A 22,307-nucleotide genomic window follows, 5' to 3' on the forward strand; every position below is an offset into this window, starting at 1 on the left:
AATCTTATTGATTCTGAAAGCAAATAAGGTATTGCTGCACGTCATCTTGGATCACGTCAGGAGTTGGAGTGTGAGGTAGGTATTGGATTTTAATAGGAATAGATGAGGTTCAGTGAGACTTTAAGTAGTGTGATGGAAAATGCTAAGCTATTTAATCGGTCACTCTACATATTTCATTCATTACTTGATCATCTGTTACAAATGAAAGTTCACGGTTTTTTTCATTGTGTTACTTCTAAACATATGTAACGATTACTAGCCAGAGAAATGTTCTGGGTTTAGGCTGTATAAAGAGCCCTCTAGAGCTCTGTTCTCTCAGTACGTCTCTCTGGTACGTCAGCAAAAGTAACAGTGGTTGCTAGTGCGGGTGGGATAGCGATACACAACCTCTGAACAGCAGCAAAATGCAGGGACAGTGGTTTTTCAAGGCAGTTCTTCGACTGCTTGAAAATACTTGCGGTTATGCAGCATGGCTTTTAAGCGGATGATGTTGGCACAGTTTCCATATGTTGTCATTCACAAAATTGTATTGATAAAACATCCACACATGCTGGAAATGTAAAAAATTTCAGAACCTTGAGGAAATGAAGAAATGTTGTTTTCCAAACAAGTGAGAATGGTTAAGGCTTTACACCCTCACTGAACTTTGTTTCCTTTAGGCATTCCCAGCAACCACTAAGGACAAGATTTATCTGCCCAGAATTAGACACTTGTGTCTGACCTGTTAATTTATATTTATTTTTTAACTCAAAGTAGAGAGCTATGATGCAATTTGTTCCCTTCTAGATGGATGTATAAAAGAGATCAGGTAAATCATTCTTCAGAAGTGTCTGTTGCTTGCCACTGGCTTGACAGAATCTAAATGGCTGTCCTAGATGTGGATTTCTGCACTGTAAACCTTTGGCAAGATCCATTTCAAGCTGAAGGTACCTACATGTGGATGTCTGCTGGCATGGCCGATGTCTGTATCCTGTTATAATCATGGAAATCTGGTCTCACCTCCAGCTAGAGAAGGACCTGCATGTCCTAAAAAGCCTGTGCCAGCCTTACATGTGTGGAGGTCTTAGATATCCTAAAGTGCCCTACATGGCAGCAGTGGCCTACATGTGGACATCTGCTTTGAGCCCAGGGACAGCAGAAGCACATGAGCAATTCAGCTGAGCAACTGCTCTGTATATACTTCAGGGTAAATTGAATTGCTCTCTAGACTGCATTTTCCATTTCTACTATAAGGGAGGCTTTGACATTCAGTTGCTGCGTGGACCTAGACCATGTCTAAATTTAAGTGCCTTAAGCTTAAACTGATCCTACCTTTAAAGACCAAAAGGTTTTACTGACAATCACCACAGACCTTTCTCCTTAATTTTAGAGAAATGAAAATAATATTATGAAGATAATGTTCCATGTTTAATTTTATTCTAAAATCCCTCAAGCATTCATTCAGTGCACAGGACATGTTTCTTCTTTAATTCCATTACTCTGTTCTTTACACAGTCTACTATTTAACAAAACATAGATGAACAACTTGATTATAAATCATCTTTTAAGAACAAATACTGCAGCTAAACCTTAAATTATGGTTGATTATTGTTCACTTGCATAGCGGAAAGTGTAGTGTTGTGGTGATGCTGTTATATACATTATAATGAACAAATATTACTTTTAAATATCATGCATTTCAGCACAGGCATTGCTTTTTCTCTTCTGTGCAATGACTGTAAAGCTCTGAAATTGTGTTAGTCTGCTTATTTTAACAAATAGCTATAAGCAGTCCTAATTCCACAGTTTTTGTTTAAGGAAGTATCTGACTGAATATTAGTGGGAAATTTGCATGTAAGTAAAGAAACCAAAAATTAAAACAGAATTTCTTTTCTACTACTCATAGAGAAAACATTGTTTATACCAAATACTTGACTATCCTATAGAGTTTACTAGTTATTAGTCTAGTGATGATGTAACTTCAGAAATGTATGTCCATCTTGACCTAAACAAATAGAAATTCTGTAACACCTGTATTTATTTCTGTGTTTTACAATGTGAAAACATAGTTTTCTACTGTAATAGAACTCTATAGCTTAAAGGCAATGTTTATGAAGGGTACAGGTCTTTTTCTGACACAGTGGAAGGAATGTCTCTAAGTCAGGAACAACATTGCACTTTCCCACTTCTTGCTAAAACTGGAAAATGCGTTCACATACATTGATACATACCTATCTGCTTCTAATACCGTTTCATAATAAGTTGTACAATTAAAAACAAATAGGGCATCATTCAATGGCAACACTCCTTTGTGGAACAGTACAGTGGAGATTTTTTTTTTTTACATATTTATGTCTACTTCAAAGATCATTTAGCCTGTATTTCACAGTACAGAAGAGGCTTTTTATGTCTAATCCATCTGAAGACTGCAAAGCAACCAGTTTTCCACTTTCTGTAAACAATGCTCATTTATATGCATTTTATGTATTGAATGGGATAGAGGTTGTTATTTATCATTATGAAATGTTTGTATTCTTAATTTTTTTTTTCTGTGCCTTGCTTTCACAGACTAAAACTAGTATTGCATTGTTGTATGATGAAGTATCCGAAAACGCTTATGACATCCGACTGAAGCTTACAAAAGAGGTATTAACAATTCAAAAACAAGATGTCGTCTGTGTTAGTGGAAGTGATCACAGTGCAAATGTAAGTGCTTCTATATCTCTGTGCTTTCGACTGTGCACTTTAATGTCTTCTGCAGAGATCAGTTTATCGTATTGGAGTGCAAGAGAGTTTATTGAGTAATAGAAACACATGTAATGCTCAGTTGTTGGGTTTTTTGTGCATGCTTTCATTCTTGCGTATAAAAACTTTTTTTTTTTTTTTTTTTTTGGCCAGCGCTATATGTCTTTTATTCTGACATATGTAACCTTAACAGGAGAGAAAATGTCTGTAAATACTGAGATTACAGCATTCTTCCACCAAATATTGTTAGGCCATTAAATGAAGAAAAAAAAAAAAATTATTTCCCATTGAAGGCATTTTAAGAGGAAACTAATATACCAGAGTTTTCTTCGTTTGTGTAGCAAGTGTTGACAGGATGTCTGTTCAAGGGCATAGAGCTGGCTGAGACAACACTCGACAGACACTTATTTCACTTTAATTCTCTTTCAGGCACAGATGGGTCTTAATCAGTGCCAGCCTGTATGTGGTGCTTTTTTTCCCCAAAATTCAGTTAGGCTGCTTTTTCAAAACATGTGGTGCCCCTAAGCTATAGAGGAATCTTCTGTATCACCATTTAATAATGTCACTAGGAAAACTGGTGGCATTTTGCATAAGCAGTACAGCAGTGGTGTCTGGGTTATGGACAACCCCGAATAGTGTATTTTATTTCCTCATATAAACAGTGTTCTTCCTAAAACTAAGTGTAGGTATCCCAGATTTTACTGAGTAAGATAAGTTTCATGAACTGTGCTGGTATTTGCTAGAGTGAACAATTCATGGCAACCTCCTCAGAGAGGGCCAAGGGGAAGTCTTTCTGTCTGCTTGCTGTGTTGCACATGTTATGTAAACATAAAATCTGGCACTAGGGGACATCAAGTGAGTTTGTGATACTCTGCTAAGAATTAGGAGCCAAAAAGTATATAGCGGGTATCGGTATATGCATATGTGAGTTTGTCAGAGAGAGGGAGAGTCTGCCTATATAACACAGAAACATGTTTCATTCCTGCTATAGTAAATATTTATATAAGTTGTTTAATATCACACAGCAGTTAATTTGAAATAGCTTTCAGCAGTTAGAAACGCCATGTACTCATTTCAAAACTTGTCCATGGAACTCTGTGGAACATGACTTGCTCTTAAAAATATTCAAAAAGGTTGCATCAGTTGGCAAGTAGTGGGAGGCCACTCAGTGAAGTGAAAGGCATGTCCATTTCTGGTTGGTTTGCTGAAATAAATATAAGCCTCAGTAAAAAAAATCATCAGCTTGCATATACTTTCTGCTTCACTGAGAAGCATGAAAAACTGCAGCTTTTAACTGCAGACATTGCTGTTAGTGCTGATAAGTTATATGCAAGTTGTGGTTGCAAGAGTCATAGTAAAATATCATGTGACTGCAAAATATGGTGTCTGTGCATATAAGTATACATGATTGCTCTGGACTCAATGGTATTTAAATGCCTTGTGTGTAAACTGTCATAGAAAAAGAATCGAAATTCCATCCTACCTAGTTCCAGACTACTTCTTGATTGAAGTAAGCCAGCACAGGCTGGCTGCATCTGAGAAAATGTTGTATCAAATCTGTATATGTGTCGATCGTCACTCTTTGATCACTCAACAAAAAAACAAAAGAAAAAATAACACTCAAAACAAAAAAACACCCCAAAACCCAACCCCCTCGCCACCCCAACCCCAAAACTAAAGCAGTACAAAAAAACACCCCAAACAAACCACTAGGTCTGCCTCTTCCTTTTAATATCAAGATTTGGTTGATTTTGATGCATTTTACTCCTACATTTTATGGGTACCCTAAATAGTATTTCCTGGTGGAAGACAGGACAGGAAGACAAGCTCTGATAATACTTGAGCAGCTGGATATTGAAAGAAATTCTGGAAAGTCCCTGCAGAGCTTGGTTGTATGTCATGACCAATAATGATTACGCAGTGGGTAAGCTTAGGGAGGAGTGACTCCTGGGACTATGTCAAATAGAGACAGTTTTTCCAGGTTATAGAAGTAGTGTTAATGTGTAGAAGCGAGGGAATTTAAAGTATAATTCATATGTTAATTCAGGTTTGAGTTGCAAAGCATTATGTGGCTCTAGGTATGAAATCCATTCAGAAGGGATTTCTCCCACCTCATACTGTTGGTAGATAGCATGGGCAGTCCTGCCAAGCTGACCTTTGCTGGAAAACATTATTAATGTTACCTCCTTATTTTCCTTAAGTTTTCTCACTCAAGACTCTGAAAACTAAATTTCAAGGCTCTGACCTGTTGTTTTTCCACGTCCCTTGCAAGATCTCCCCAAGATGTTCCTTTCTGCAAGTGTTATCTTCAGTCCTCGTGGGCTTCTGTTGTCAACTTCTAATGAGAAAAAAGGGCTAAACTGTGGCTTCATGGCAATATTTGCTTTTTCTATATTATACTTTGAACCAAATAAAAACTTTCGGAACACTAGCATTTAATATAAAGACCAATAGAGTGTAACATGAACACTGTTGTTTTTACAATATGTAAATTGCTAGTATATAGGAGCTCAAAAACAGAATTTGAAATCAGGCTGAAATAGCTGGTAGCTCTCTAGCACTGTTTTTGGTAATTCTGAAGTTTTACATTTACAGCTACGTGATAAATTCCAAAGAGATAAATGATTTACTTTTCAAGTGGTTCAAGAAAATAATTTTCATCCCTGTGCTGTCTGATTCAAAATATTAATAGAAAATTGTAACCTGAAAGTCAATTCTATAGCAGTCATAAACAATCACATTGTCTTACTGATTCATTCTCCTTCTTTCTATTCTTTTTCTTTCTCAGGTATTCATAGTTAATCTTTATTTTACACGTGGCCATTCATCAAACTAGTTCATTTGCAACAAAATTAGAAATAATTTGTTTGCTGCCTTTCTGTAGTCACCTCAAACATGTAAGAGGGGAAAAAAAAAAAAATCTTTTGTTTCTAGATTAACTTTTCTTCTTAGGTGGGATATGTGAATGGAAAAATATTGAAAAAGAAAGTTCTGTGTCTACTTGTGGTAATACTTTGTTCTCCAGCCAGTTTTGTGGGACAGCATTCGTAGGGTGCATTTGCTTCCAGCCTCTCTTTTGCTGACAGGTTCATCGATCCTGAGGAATATTGAGGACAGGATTTGCAGCCATGTGTAATTAGCTCTGCTAGTCCCGTCCAGTTCTGAATGCTGCAGTGACAACTGGCAAAGACATCAGTGATCGCTAGTGCTACTGTCGTGGGTTGGACTTTTAGCAATAGAGATTATTCCCAAGGATAAAAGGCTTTCACTATGAAGTACCTTTTGCTACCATCATCTGGATCTATTCTTGTTTCATATTTTGCCATCTGCCACTCATTTAGGTGCTACTTTTAAGCACTCAGAAAGCTTCACCTTTGATGAGAAATTGTAGAGCTGGCTTTCTATAATTTAATGGCAGTTCAGCCCATTTCACTGATTCTTTCTATCTTGGACTTGGATGTAGAGTGATGAGAGAGAAGAGCATGGTTTGTGAAATTCAACATGTGTATAGAAGAAATAATGTAAAGGCAACTGTTTCTTTTCCTTAGTTTTCACATTTTTCACAGTAGATAAGATGGCTTTTAAATATCTGTAAAAATCCTTCTGGAAGTGGAACCATTGTGGAAAACAATATTTTCCAGTGTTTTATTATACATGATTATGTTTATAAAAAATAATTCATATGCTATTTATAACTCTATATAATACTTACATATTTTATATTTATGTGATTAAACATGTGATCTTTCCACCAAGATGTATTTCAGAACTTCAGATGTGGCAAATCCAAGCGTTCGAAGCAAGTCTTCATGACGTAGTATTATGTTTGGGGCATTCAGATTGGTAGGGAAAAGGAGAAGTTACAGGTACATCAGAATTGGTGCGCACTCATAGAAGCCAAGCGCCAAGGTATTGACAGAAAGGTTTATTGAAAATAAATAGACTTTTTTCACTAGGTATTTTTAATAGAAGATATTCCCCCCCCCCCCCCCCCCCCCCGGATTTAAAGATTAACAATACTCACAGAAGGGAATTAATTGTATGACAGACAGGGAGAGATCCATTTTCAGTTAAAGGAGAAACAGGGAGGCATTCATTTTTATATTTTATGCTTCATTAAGGGTTGATTTTGCTTTAACTTTTTGTCATTCTGCATGCTAAAATTAATTTCTTACATACAGCGCCTCCCTTAATATTCTTTGTTTTTCTTCCATGTATATTGCTATCATCCTTCTTCTGTTGTCAGCCCACAGTTTTATGCCTCTCCTCTTTTCATAAGCAAGTTTTTTTCTTTGTATTATATTTCTGTATCTTTTTTCCCTGCTAATTCTGCTTACAAAGTAAGAAAAAGAAAAGAAGTGCATCCAGCTTGTTATCAAAATCAGTCCTCACAGAGCTGAATTGTCTCTGACTTGGTCAGTGGTCGGGCAAATAGGTTTCTAATGCAGGCTCCTGGCATCTTGATTGGAAGAAGACTCCTCAGAGGCTTATGTGAGTCTAATAGAATTAGAATAACAAAAACTTTTGCATCCTGGGTACCCAATTGTCCAGCTTCACAAGCTGTGTCTTAGCTGGAGTTTATCAGAATGAAGCAAGGTAGGTGAATAGGGAAGAAAAATAGCAAGATTAGTTGTTTTGTTGATTCAAAAAATAGAAACAGTGCCTGAAAGTACTGCTTAAATCCCTGATGAGACTGCTATGACTTTTTCTTTATAACTCAGATGCTAATAAGGACAGAGAAGAATGTTATTTTAGCAAACCTCTAGGGAATGGTCTGCACTGAAGTCTAAAAGTTATTTTTTTTTAATCCAAGGAATTTTCTATCTAGATAACTACTGATATTACTGTTTGCTCAGAGGCTGTTCTGCCGTCACTGGTATGGTATTTTAGTCCAACGTTAGTTTTAAAAAAGCTAATAATTCACATTTTCTATCTTTTTGTAAACTTCAAGTGGATGATTAAAGAAAGACTCTTCCTTTTGAAACTAAGATCACTTGTATGGAGAAAATACATTATTTAACCATTTGCTACTTGTTTTCCATGCTCTGGAAAACTGACCTAGATATTTAGAAGATAGCTATCGAGTAGTTCCTTAGGATCTTTATTATGAAAGATCATAAGCTTGTGTTGCTGTCACTTTGAGAACAGTTAAAAGTTTGTATCACAAAATAAATAAGAAATATGAGTATTCATCAGCATGACAAAAAAACTTTATTATTAAAGATAAAAGGAGTACGTAGCTTAAGTAAAAAGGCTAATAAATGTAACAGAACAGAAGAATGCAAAGGACACTGTGGATATCCCTGAAAAGTAATCTCTCCCTGAGACATAGGAAGAGTCCAGCTGAGGGTAAGCGTTCATGCCGACAAGGTAGAAAAGAAAGGCAGCACAACATTGGTGTTACTACATAGTAAACGAGGCATATGTACAACCATATGTGTCCTTTATTAAAATTGCAGTTAATCTAATCTACATGGAGCCATGATAGACTGCCAGGATTGGTAAATTTGAACTGTATATATTGTGGGAGCTTGCGTAGTAGTTTAAAATCTTCAGCAGTTAAAACAAAATATCTGACTGCGATGGAAACATAAGCCTTTCCAGTTACGGTATGTGGGATATTGATGGATGCAACCTCTACCGTTCATCTTTGTCTTCACACCAGCCAACATGTGAAACGTTGCGCAAAGTGAATGCAAATGAAATTACTCGAACAGCTGTGTTCTGGCAGGATTTAGCTATAATTCATTGTTACAGGATGCCTTTTTACTTGAAAGAAATCAGCTTATTTTTAATCGGAAAAGAAAGAAGTATAATCATATCTTGCCACGGGGTCTTATATATGTTGTTAGTAACTCTGGAAATCCGTATCTGTAGATGATCTGCATACACTTAATCTGTGTGGTCAGTCTGAGAACAATCTGAGTCCCAGGTTCTCTCATACCACTTGCCAAAGAAACCTCCTGTCCCAAATTAAGCATTTTACACTCAGTGGAGGAGTTCCTGAGGATTCTTGTGAACTCATACCAAGACTGAATGTGTTTCATTCAGAGACATTTAATATGATCACCACAATCTGGAGAATAAACTACAGTGGGGTTTGTCACAGTCATCTTTACTAGAATAAATCATGGAATAATTTAGATTGAAAGGAACCTCTCAAGGTCATTTAATACAACCCACTGCTCCAAGCAGGGATAGCTTCCAAGTTAGGGCAAGTTGCTGAGGGCTTTGTCCATTCGCATTTAGAATATCTCCAAGGATGGAGATGGTACCACCGCTCTGGGCAGCCTCTTCTAATGCTTAACCGCTTCCACTGTGAAATTATTTCATGTTGTTTTGCTCAATTGGAATTTTCTTTTTTTTTTTTTTTTTTTTTTTTTTTGCTTCATCCGTGAGAACAATCTGGTTCTGTCTTTTGTATAATTCTCCTTTAAGTTGGTAGGCTGTGAAAATAAAATGAGTAACTTCAATTTACTCTATTTAAAACAAAAATAAAACAACCAAAACAACCCCCCCAAAAAAACTTTGATCTACAGTAGTGGAAACAGTTATAATAAGATGAACCAGTAAAAATACCTTATTATACCATATTTAGTAAGGATTCTATGCAGCTGTTCCAGATCTTCACTAGCATGTGAAAAGATCTGTTTTGGCTCTGTACAAAACTTGACAGTGACTGGCATGCCTCAGTTGATTTTTATAGCTGCTTTCTTCCTGTTCCTTTTGGGAAAAGGTGAGATCCTGTGCAATGCAAAGAGTTAAGTTTCAAAACTCTCTTTCCCATTCAGAATAATCTTTTCTTTTCTGTCTACGTGTTCCTTATTACATTTTGCCTCCTCTTCATGGAAGTGGAGAATGAGGTATCACATGATGACATGGAGGACTAATTTGCGTCTTTCCCTCCCTTTCTTGAGGCTTCTTGACTTACATTTCCATTGTCTCCATAATTCGTTCCACTTTGAGTTACACTCTTTTTAAGCAATGCAACTATTTCTAAGAATATAAAACAGTCCACTAAAAATTATACAGACTGGGGACTAAAGTTTGTTCAGGCACACTTTGAGCAAAAAGCTTTTCCTGAAGGCCAGACATTATAACTAACGGTAGAGAAAATCTTATTTGTAATAAATTTCTTTGATTGACACCCCACCCCCAATGTAGTTTTACGGAAAATCTGTTACATTATTTTTCAATACATTCTTTGATTGTTTACCTGGTGGTTATTCTGGCGGTTACAGTTCCTGAGAGGGCAGTATTAACAACTTGTGGAAATGCACAGGTGTGGCAAGTTCAGCGTGACCACAGTGGCTAACTCTGTGACATTTACATTTCCTTCATGCTCCACTGATTTCTTAACGTTTGTGTGTTCTCACTATTTTTAATAAAGGCTGTGGGACATATGTAAGTAATAACAATAGTGAGTAAGGAAGAGATCAAAACTCTGTTTTCTGGCTTCTAGTTAAGTGTTCTTTGACCCTGGACTGAAACGTACTGGAAGAAGTGCTCTGTGTCCCAGTCCTAGGTGATGGCACTGCAGTTCATCAGACGTGCTGCATGATACATCATGTGGTGTCTTTACGTATCGGTGTAAGGCTACATGATTCTAGCCCTATCATGTAGATGCCTATATTGTTAGACTCGCTGATTAATCACGATCCAGCACCATCTCTCATTAAGGCTGCTGTGTGCACTGTCTCAACTCAGTATGGTGTTTCTTCTGAATTCCATCTGGAAATAATTTTGGCAAGAGCAGCCCGTACTGTAGTTTAAAATCTGTATTTCTAGGAACAGAGTCAGGGAAAAGGTGGACTGCAACCTGCAGCCACTGGGAAGGGGGAAGTGTGCTGCCCATCAGTGAGCAGTGCGGGTTGTGTGAGCAGAAGTGGAAATCTCTGTACTTGGTGGAACATTAAATATGTGCAGAACAATTTGCTGAGGAAGCTCTGGGGCTGGAGAGGTGGGGGGTGTGAGCTGAGAAAATCCTCATCGTGGGAACTCCCCATCTTGAGGAGAAAACTTCCTGAAGGATTTCACATATCCTTGTTCTCCACTGCATCCTTTTTTGTTCTTTTTGGGTATGTAACAACCAGCAGGATGGCTGCATTTTATGATACATTTTACTGGGCCTCACATTCTCACAGGATTTGTTTCTTCAATCATTTTTGATCTCATAACTTGCTTGTCATAGCTTCAAGAGTTGCTGAAGTGAAGGAAGATAAGATATGGCTGGTATGTTAAGTACCTATCTATATCTTCTTACCCCTTCTGGTATCAGACTGCTTATTCCCTTGCATCCATGCAGGACAGGTTGCAGGCTTCTCTTTTAACTCTTCATATTGCACTTTCTTGTTTTGCTTCTTCCTTTCCCGTGCATGTTTCCCAAGGGCCTGGGTTTCAAGCTCTGCTGTTATTGCCATCATTGCCTAAGACTGGCTTTTATTTTCTATTGTCAACCTGCCATGTAGTGCCTGTAGTAAATTTAACATCGTACTTTCAACAAGTAAGGAGGCCTTTTGAGACTACTCTTTCCAATAAATGACAGATGCAACTGTAGTAGTGGGAATAAAGTTTGTTTATCTTACAAAAAAAGTACTCTGAACTACTCTGAACAATGCAGCAATGAATGATTTCTTTGCTCACATTTTCCTGCCTTCCTGTTTAGTCACTTACCTCGCTTAAGGAATAGTCTGTTATCCGTTAAGGTAATAGTCTGTTGTGGTTTGAGTGTGAGGACTAGATGGGCTCAGGTACGAAGGCATGTTTAGTCATGGCTATATTTAATGCTGACAAGATTTATCTTGTCATCATCCAAGTCCCACAGCGGGAGAGATGCCCACCCAGGAGAGAAGCCAGTGCAGTGGTTCCCCACACGACCTCCCTGCCCCATGGCAGGGGGACAGGGCAGCCCAGGAAGACACTGCTACAGTCAGCACAGTGGTCTTACACTTACTGATTAAGTAGAAGGGAAAAGAATAAACGTAAATCAAAGTGTTGGCAATCTTTGTCTTCCAACCTATTCTAGCCATTGCGAATGAGCTTGTTTCTTAGAATAGTTTCAACAAAATCTGAAGAAGATGGGCTATTTCAGGTGTTCTGGCATTTTGTACCATGTGCTTCAGTTTGATGTTTGGAAATAATACATGCATTTGTTAATATTTTTATGTAGACTGACACAGACAAGGGAAATATGGTACATATAGAATCTTTTTCCAAATATATCCGTTTATATTGATGAGTGTGTAGTGCTTCCAGCAGAATATTCTTCTGAAATCCCTTTAGTACATTGTTCATTGAGAGAGAGATAATATTTTTCCTAATGAAAGATCCTTTACCACAAGTGCCAGTCCTGGGTGTTAACAGCCTGGTAATAATGACATAATGGGTAGGCATTGACAGGTGGGTATAAAATCTCATTAAAAAACAGTACCAAAAATAAAGACTATAATTGCCTTCTCATATTGCCCGTTAATCTCCAGTCGTGTCACTTCATATGAATCAATACCAAGACATAAAAGACCTTTCCAGAGACAAACTTTTCTGTTGAGTCATTGTGTTTTAAAAGAATCTAGAAAGTTTTCTATGTCAAGAGCTATCTCATACCTAAAAGATGGGTATTTGACCATATAATTTCAAAATGAATGATAACTTTCAAATGTAATTTAGACAACTATTAAAACTACAGGATTTTTTTTCAGCTATATCATTCTTAGTAGCTGTTGGAAGCAGCATTACACCTCCTCTTACCAAGCAGTGTCTTCTCCATACAGTTGTTGGCATGGTGTTCTTTTGTATGATGTCTGTGTCTTAGATGTTTTAAAATTTATATTGTATCTGTTTTTCAATATATTCTTGCCTGGTATCATTCTTGGAGTTCTTGAAAGTTTCTGCCTCACTGGTCTTTATTTCGATATTGATGACTGAGACCTTTTAAGGCCCTCCTCCCCCCTTCTGTATAGTTATATGTGCTGTTTCAGTCCAGAGCTCTTCTGGAATTGGCTTTCCCTGGATTTGTAACACCTTTTGGAACTACATGTAAGCAAAAGATACAGGCTGAATTTAAGAATATATTACTTGCACTGCTTTCATTTGTGAACTACGGCTATCAGCATCTGAAGTTGGGGCAAAATCTTTTCTGCTTATTCACATCTTTAACAGCTTGTTCTGCGGTGCAGTTGTTTGCCCCTGTGCACAGAACATGATATTGTTTTGAAATAAAGCCCCTGTCTCCGAGCTATATGCTTTGATGAGATACAAACCCACTGGTCGTTCTCTGGCCTTCCTGCAGAGTAAACGTTATTCCATGAGGGTGATAGTGACGGAGGGGAGGACAGATTGATCACACCTAAATATTGCTTCTAGCCCAACATTTAAATTCTATCCTTTCAATGTTGCAGCTATGGGAATTTCATCCCTAAAAATTGCTTTTGATTTTGTACCTAGCTAGTAGCTAGGTGGCTATAAATCTTAGTCTTTCACAAAGAGTAGGCTACTTTCTTAAATGCAGTTCGGTTGTCTTTGAACATATGCAAGCTTGTTCAGTAAACACCTATATGATCCAGAGTTTTCATGCATCAGAACAAGACAAAAATTTTACTCAGATGTGCAATTAGGCAATATGAATTTGCTTTAATACTTAAATCATTACAAAAGTGAAAATTTTGGTGGCCTTCTCAGGTTTACACTTTGTTGTTCAAAGAGAAAATACATTTCCAAAATACACATTCTTCCACCGTAGACTAAATCCAAATGCAACAGCCAGCCTACCTGCTCAAAGAACTGCTTGACATACAAGCGGATCAAACCGCCTGTCAAACGCGGGTAAATCTGCCTTCTCTTTCCGTTGCTGGTATGTTTGACACTGGTCAATGCATTTGTTTCTCAGAACTTAGATGCCAGAGAATGTCATGGCCAAATTGTTGCCCCAATTCTTAAACCTAAAGGTAGGTATTACAGAGCCAGTATCGCTTTGAGAAACACAACAAAATCCTTGACAACTTGCAACAATAAAAGGTCTCAGAAAGACAGGAGTATTTCATGTTGGTATCCTGACCAATTACATTTCTAATAATTACATTCTGTCTATTTAAATGTATCCTGAAGTTTCATGCAGGGCACTTATTCTTCCTGTAATCTCCTAGAAACAGAAGACAAAACAAAACAGGCCTACTGTGTGGTATGCTAGGGGAGGTACATAATTACTTCTGCTTTGTAGCACAACTGGAATGAGTGATCGTTATAGTATACACATCGAGTAGTTTGGAAGCCTTCAGAATGAAGAGTTCCAATAAACTGTAGATACTATTAAAGGATATCATTAGCAAAACAAAATGCTAGTTAAAAGGCAAAAGAAAAGTATTAATTTCAGCTTTCCTGTTCAGATTGATAATTAGTAACACTTTCTAAAGAGTTTTCCTTGCCTATAATGAAATAAAATTACACAGCCATCATACAGTCAACTGTAGCTCTGTATTTTTTGTTTGGGTTTTTTTTTTTTAAGACTGATACAGATGTCTGCCTCACTTTAGCCTCAAACCATAAATAAATTAGTCTGAAAAGAAAAATTATATATAGCCTGCAGGCAACTAAACGGTGAAATAAGTTGTTTATATGTTTGACTGAGACATAAACACTGGATTTTCAGCTGCATATGTCCATGACATTATCATTAATGTCACAAAAAGATAGGTTGTTTTTTTTTTTCTTCCATAAATATTGCGATTCAATTTTGACAAGAAGTTCTGGAGTAGAATTTTCTTTCATAATTGCTTGCAAAGCTAGCGTGGGTTTCCGTCCAAATCTTGTAGTCATGAAATTTTGTCACTGCATAAGAAGTTCAGGACTGAGCCATACCCAAAATCTACTGAGCCCATTGTCCTTTTTCCAACAGCAGCCATTAATGTTTTCCTAGGAAAGCCAAACAGGGCAAGAATATGTGGTGCTTCTCTTAACACTTTCCCTACCCCAAGTTATTCAGTGCGTTCTTGAGCAAAATGGAATTTTGTATTAGCTCTTAACAGATTTATTTTTGCTGTAGTTGTCCAATATTCCCTTGGACACATTTAGACTTTCAACATCCAGATTTTTTTTCCTCACCAGACTCTAGAATCTGCTACACATTGCACAAAGAATTACCTGTTTTTATTTATTATGATCCTAGTTCCTAATAGTATCATTTGATGCCTCCTAGTTTTTGTACTGGAAAAGGCTATAAAAACTGATTCCCATTCACTGTCCTCTCTGCAACTTATTGTATTGTAAGAGCCTTCTGATCCCCAGTCTGTCTCTTTTCCTGGATAAAGAGTTATAGCCTATTCTGTTATTCCTTGTATAGGAGTGGTTTTGTGCTTCCATCATCCTTATTGGCTTTTTCTGAACCTTTTCTAGCAGTTTCAGGTCTGAAGGGACCAAAACGGTACACAATTTTCAAGATGGGGTGAACTTTGAATTTCTACAGTGGTATAATGATGTTCTTTGTCTCTGTTCTTTTTCTAAGACTTCCAAAAATTTGATTTGTCTTTTTGACTACTGCTGAACACTGCACTGATGATGTCATGGAACGAAAGTCTTGCTCCTTAATAGAAATTACTGATTCAGAATCAATCCTAATTCCTTATATAAATAATGTACATGGGAAAAATAATCTCTCTCACTAGCTTTGCTCTGCTGTTGTATTTTGTATGCTGCTTTGTTGCCCAGTAACTATTTTGTAAGATGTTCTGCAAATATTTTCAGTTCACTTATTCTTCCTGTCTCAGTAAGCAGCAAAGTTAATCTTACTGCTCCTACCTTTTTTTTTTTTTAATTCTTCATGAGTATTTTAAATAATGCAGGTTGCAACATGGGCAACAGTGGAACTTCACTGGTGACCTTCCTCCATTGTGAGAATTACGAATTTAATCCATCCTCTTGTTTTCTATCTGTTTTCTAACTGATTTTAATTAGCAGTATATCTGTGCAAGACTGTTCCCTCATGGTTCCTATGTTTACATAACTCACCTTTAAAAAATATGCGGTGTCTTCCAAGACGGATCAAGTTTATCAAAGTGTCTGCCAATTCTGTTCTTTGTTACCGTTTCTCTCACCATCTAGATAATTTTTTCCCCTACAATCTGTTATAATTTGTTGAGTGCAGACCTTAAGTTTCCTAAGCCTTAGCCAGAACCTTTTATAAAAAAATGGGATTTTATTTTCAGTGTTGTAGTCTTCATGTATCAAGGCTTTATTGAGAAGTATCACTCCAGTGCTCCTGCTTTGATTCATCCCTGAATTCCTTTAAAACAAGGGTGAATGCTATCTGGCCCTGGTGATTTGCTACTGTTATTTAGTCAATTTGCTTTTAAAGTAGTTTCAAATTCAGGCAGATCCATACATCCTTCGTGCTACAAAGAATGTTGGAGGAACGTCTCCAGTTTGTTTCACACTAATGAAAAGTGTTCATTTATCTTCCCTTCAGTAGCTTTATTTTCTCTGAGTATGCCTTTTATATCTTGATCATAAATTGGCCCTGCTGTTTCTTTGGCAGACCTCCTGCTCCTGATAGATTTGAAGATTTATTATTAATTTTGATTCTTTTTGGCAGTTGTTGGAACTCTCTTTACTGTTATGGCCTAATTCTGTTTTTCAGTTATATTTGCTTATGTTCCTTTTTCTTGTCTTCATTTGAATATGATGTACATCAGTCTTCGCATGTAATAACCTCTCTTAACCTCCTCTTTAGCCACGCAGTTTTCCTTTTTCTCTTAATTAAACGCTTCTAGTAAGTGGCATTCATTGGCTCTGTGCTTCCAGTGTGGTACCCTTAAGTACCCTTCACACTGCCTATAAAGTTTTAATTTCCTTAGCTGCCCCCTTTATTTTTCCTTTCACAAGGTTCCTCACTTTTGCGTAGTTCCCTTCTTGGGATCACAGTTGCATAAATGTTGAATGTCAAATACATAGCAGTTGCTATTACAGAGTACCTTTTCGGCTGTAAAAATTTTAACTAAATCCTGCACGCTATACTCAAGACTAGGGCAAGTATTGACTCTAATCTTGTGAGCTTCATGAAACAGTGACTGACAGAGACCTGGCTTTTTGTTAACTGCATTATATCCTTATGTATATCTGTCCGATCTACTGCAGGTTAAGTGAAGTCTGTTACCACTGTTACATTTCTCATTCCTGTTGCCTCTTTGCATATCTCACTGTTATCATCCTAGTTGAGTGGTCACTAATGCAGACTCTTGCTTGCATTTAACCTGGAATCTGTTGTTTTACTTGTTGAGGTAATTGGGTTATTAGTTTTATTTGGGTCTAAATTCTCTGTAGCACAAGGCATTTACTCTGCTGTTATCTAGCCTATTTTACCTTTCTTGTATACTTTGCATTACAGTATTAGAGTTTTTCTACCTCTCCAGAGTGTTTATTCCTCTGTTTAGTTCAGGTTTAGTACAATTTTGGTTTTGTTCCTGGCACTGTTTTACATTTTCTGTTTGTCTTATTCCCTCCCTGACCTGTCCTTCACTTCAGGATACAGAGTATCTCTGTTTATATCCATAATAGAAGCATCATCCATAAGTATACTGTCTTCTGTACCTGTCAACTTTTCCAATGGTAGAGTTTAAAACTTTAGTTATGGCCTTCCTGAATTTTAAGTACCAGCTGCTTTGGGTCCTTTACAGTTGAAATGAAGTCTGTGCCTCTTGTACAGCCCCCCATGGTTGGAAAAATGCCCCCAGTTTCTGATGAACCTGAATCCATGTTCCTCGAGCCATCTCTTTAGGCAGGCATTAAAACCTTGCCTGTCTCCCCAGACCTGCAGGGACTACTGGAAGAGTTTTGGAGAACCTTACTATAGAAGTCCAGGTCTCTAGCTTCCCTTCTTGCTACCTAATTTTCGTCCCTAGGACTTATTTCCTGTGTTTCCCTACGTTTTTGGTACAAATGCAGACCAAACATCCCTGCCGCTTCTTGGGCTAAGCAGAATTCCTGTGGAAGGTGCCACCTTACACGTGTTTGGTCAAACATTTTGGTGTCTTCTCCCTGGGGTCGTAAATATATCTGTCTATTTGCCTGGTGGTCATCTAACACCATTACAGCTGTCTGGGATCGCGGCTTCAAGAAGGACATTCTCACATCAAGAAAATACATTGATGTCACCTGTTATGAGAACTACCAATGGAATTACTGCCCACATCACCAACTTGTTGCATCCTGCCAGAAGATGTGACTTGTGAGTTCTGCTGTGTGATGTTCCTGAAAATCTTCTCAATGAGCTGAATATATATGCCCTCTTCCTCTGGGGAGGGTACTCAGGTCTTTGATACTAACACAGTAAACTGGATAACTCTCATCTTCCATGAATTCTGCCTTCATTTCTTCTATGAGAAAAGATGGAAGGACAGCCCTTTGAAGCTGATTTCTGTGTTCAAGAGATTTGCAGCTTTCTCTTTCTGTCGTTGAGCACCATGAAACAGTAAAGGTCTGCCAGGCTTTTCCCAACTCACACATTCTCTGGACAGCCAGGCATCTGCTTCTGTCATTGCCTTTGCTGCCTTGCTTTACACCTGTGGCTAGGCAACGGCATTCTTGCTGATTTCTGTTCCCTATAGATCATTTTATGAAAATTTCAGGTTAATTTCAACATACGTGCCTGGAATCAAATATTTGATGGAAACTTTATTCTGTCACCACTATAAATGAACAGTTCTGTATTTTAGACTGCATTTGAAATACACTGTATGTGCACACAGTTTTGTTTTAACAGAGGTCTTCTTAACTATGCTGAAACCTGTCAGTTGGCTATTTAATCCACATTTGTATAAAAGATTAGGATTTAATACAAAAGATTCTTGATAAATATCATCAGGTAGTCTTGTCCTTCCAACTCTGCACAGCTGACAGCCTGAAGGAAAAGGCAGAGGCAAGCAGACAGAATTACCAGTAAAGTAGTCCACATTCAGGACTTGTGTTACCAGTAGTCACTCAAGTGCACAACCAGCAAATTCTGCTTTGGCAGATAGGGTTGTTAGTTGGATTTACTTTCCTGAAACCTGAGTTGGGCTAAACTTTTGACTCACAATTATAAGAATATGTTTGTACCAATATTAGTATATTTATTACATATTTTATAAAATGATTTATTAGTGTGATGCTATTAGAATTGTATCTATAGTGCCAGCTATAGAAACAACATAATTTAGAGTATATTAAGAGAAACTTTTTTAATGTTCTTTGGACCAAGGGCCTTGTCTCACTCTGTGACAGCTGTCAGAATGTTACATGCTTTTCTATCAGAATTTAAATAAAATCTAATACTAAGATGCATGTTATTTTACATGTATGTATTTATTGTTCATAACTACCAATGCTACCAGTACTTGTAGGGATAGTTAGAAATACTTTAATTTAAATCTGTGCGTGTAGTTAATGTATATTGGTGTCCTTTTTCTTTCTATTTATTTATTGCAAGCTCCATCATACGCAGGTCTATGTGACTTCATCTCTACTAGAAAATAAAGCACAGCCATAGCACACATTCAACATTGGCCACAGTTGTCTATACTGTATGCGAGTGTGCTCCCTGGCTACATTTTGACTTGTGCCAAAATGTCTGTACTGGGTGTTGGTGTACTCTCTGTCTTGGTTTCAGCTAATGTCAGTTATAACTCTCTTAATGCCTCAGATCAAATCAGGAGATGGCATATGTCATGTAGTGTCCCAGTTAGGCAGTTTGGATGGTAGTCATAATGTTTGCAAGGAAAAAGTGTTGATGGGAGTTTTACTGTGTTGCTTTGCTGTAGAAAGTCCTCCAGCCTGCTTTGTTTTAGCATAGGCATGGCTTGTGAGACTGGAATTATAAGACAAATAGTCTGTTCTTCGGTTTGAAGAGGAAGTGAAAAATACCTTCCAGAATTTTGAATTACAAGATGGGGAAGAACGAAAGCAAAGAAAGGTCCTGAGAAGAGAACGGGACCACAACAGGATAAGTTAGAGGGCACAGAGAGAAGAGATCAAATAAAAGAGAATAATTACTGTTTAGCACATTTCCCTACAAAACCTGAAATTGAATTCAGTAGTATCTTGCTTTCAGCAGGTATCTAATGTTGCATCTCCTCTAAATTACCCACAGATTTTTTTTTTGGCTCAAGTAGTGAGCATCTATATTACGAATTTAAAAGTCCAAATGAAGGACTAAGTGGAAACTAGCCTATAGTGAACCATGTGAATTTGTGTTTTTTCCCAAAATAATTTTTAATTTCCTCCTTTAAAATAAAGTTGCAAATTCAAATATTAGACAGTTAGAAATACACAGGCTATTGTTTCTTGAATCTTAGCTTTATGTGGTCTTTTATGTTGGAAGACATGCAGGGAATGAGTTGAGGGATTACAGGAAGAAAAGGGTGGTCTCAATATCTAGTGGTGAATGATCCTTGCCCTGAAGCAGAGGTGCAATATAATCCTAGGTGTGTCACGTACATAAACTAACACCAAATTAACACTGCTGATCAGGAGTTACGTGCATCTTATCTTCTAATGTGAAATTATGATGTGTTAAAATGCTGAATGTTCAAAGCTAAGGCTGACGCTGGTCAACAAGATACTTTGAACAGATAAATTTCATACAAATACTTAGAAGAAGCATTTAGGCATTTCAGATCATTAAAACAGAATTAATTGTCCCTAAATCTTTGTGTGCCTCCGTTCTTACTATGTAGAATGAAGATACTTTTGGCAGGTTGTGAAACTAATTTCATTTATGTGGATGTACCTAAACATTGTATTGCTTACTAGCATAAAAATAGCCCATGAGCATTTTAGTAATACTACATTTAGAACTAAATTAAATTTGTGTTCATTAAATAACGTGACAGATCAAATAAAGATAAAAAAATAAGTATCTGTACACTGTAAGGTCTCAAGGCCATCTTAAGATTAAGAAGAGTTTTTTAAAAAAATCCAGTTATGGTGTGTCATACTCCAAAAGTTTAAAATCTTGTCTTGTGTCTATAGTCTGAATGTGTTTGTTTTCCACTTCAAGTCATTGAAATTTTCACTGTATCTGTAAGATTTGGTCGCCTTCTGCCAGGGAAGATACTTTAAAACTGATCATCCCTGAAAAGTGCTTAAAAAAAGCTAAAATATTTAAGTCCTGGCATCTGTTTCCCTGCTACACAAACCTCTCAAGCTGTTTGGCATTCCTGTGGCTCTTGCCTGCTATCTCTCCAATTTATTTGCATCATTTTCAAAATGAGCGTATCAGAACTAGCTGTGTTATTTAAAGTGTGTGGATCACTGCCAGATACAGAAATAATTTATAGTCTCTCTGCTTCTTCTTAATAGTCTCCTGATGATGTAGGATTACACTAGTGATTTTGGCCGTGGCATTATGCAGGAACGTAGTTCTTTCTGATACTCAGCATGACTGATAAGTTTGGTTTTTTTTGCAAGACCACCTTTTGCCAAATGGAGTACTTTTCTCTATTTGTTTGAGCTGTTTTCCTTGTTACAAGGATGACCTTAAATGACCTTGACTTTGAATTGCTATATGCTTAGAACCTGCCGTGTTCGTCATTACCTTATCACAAGTGTTGTCCTTTACAAACATTGTTGCAACTAATTTAGATTATTTTTTTAGTTCACTGTTTTGTTTTTTGTTTTTTTTTTTTAAGTAACCGAGGTACTGTCACTATCCCACAAGAAACATATCCACTAAATAGTAGCTTTATCTCAATTACATTTTGATTTGGAATCTTTTAGCTGGGCGATTTACACGTGCTTAAAATACACTATATTATTTTAAATAGTTTTATGTTTTTAATCAAGTTTTTGTGGGGTGTCAGATCACTGCCTTGTAAGGGTTATTACAACACTGGTACTCTGTCATCGACATTGGAAATTTCATGGCAAGTATTCATGTCATTTGAAAAGGTGTTTTCCATAACACTTTTCCCCGTTAAAATTATTCCTCCTTAAATCCTTATGAACTGGTTTTACTGTTATTCCGTAATGGAATGGATGGTTCATTGCCAGATTTACAATCATCTGACCTTAAAGCATTGTAATGTAATGAAGATCTATGGCTCTATTTATATGTTTTCAATATTGACCCAGTATTAGCTTTCTTCTAATCTTCTGGAATTATACACTGTTCAATTTTTTTAAAATTCAAAATCAATAACAAGAATCTACCTATAGAAAATGAAACGTGATGTTTGGTCTTGTATGACCCCTAGTCATAGTCATAGCAAATGATGTATGATCATAGGATTGAAATAAGTTAATGATCTTGATTATGACGCTTGATTATGCTCAGCTTTTGGCATTTTATTTTGCAATTTGAACATCTTTAAATGTAGGAATTTTTTGCATTTTTTAAATGTAACTCTAATTAAAAAAGCTGTTATGTAGGAAACGTTTAAGTACATGTTTAATACCTTCTTCCAAAGTGTCCTTTAATAGGAATATTCGAAGCCTTGTGATAAGCAACTCTGTGAACTATGAAAATACAAATATCAGGTTATTACAATATGTTATGCAAACAGATTGCTTTGTGGGGCTACAAACTCGATTATATCATCAGTATTATCATTTGAAATGTA

At 36.9% G+C, this 22,307-nt stretch overlaps 1 protein-coding gene across 1 annotated transcript in view; it reads left to right on the top strand.

Annotated features, from left to right (window-relative positions):
• The window catches only part of SNTG2 (syntrophin gamma 2), a gene marked incomplete at both ends in the record, with an annotated part of 283,979 nt that overhangs the window by 107,801 nt on the left and 153,871 nt on the right, over positions 1-22,307 (top strand). The window contains one exon of the mRNA XM_082305911.1: positions 2,548-2,685. Within this exon, the coding sequence (XP_082162037.1) occupies positions 2,548-2,685 (138 nt within the window). The remainder of the gene's footprint in view (positions 1-2,547; positions 2,686-22,307) is intronic.

The sequence above is a fragment of the Platalea leucorodia genome, assembly GCF_965183815.1.
Source record: "Platalea leucorodia genome assembly, chromosome: 3".
Taxonomy (NCBI): Eukaryota; Metazoa; Chordata; class Aves; order Pelecaniformes; family Threskiornithidae; genus Platalea; species Platalea leucorodia.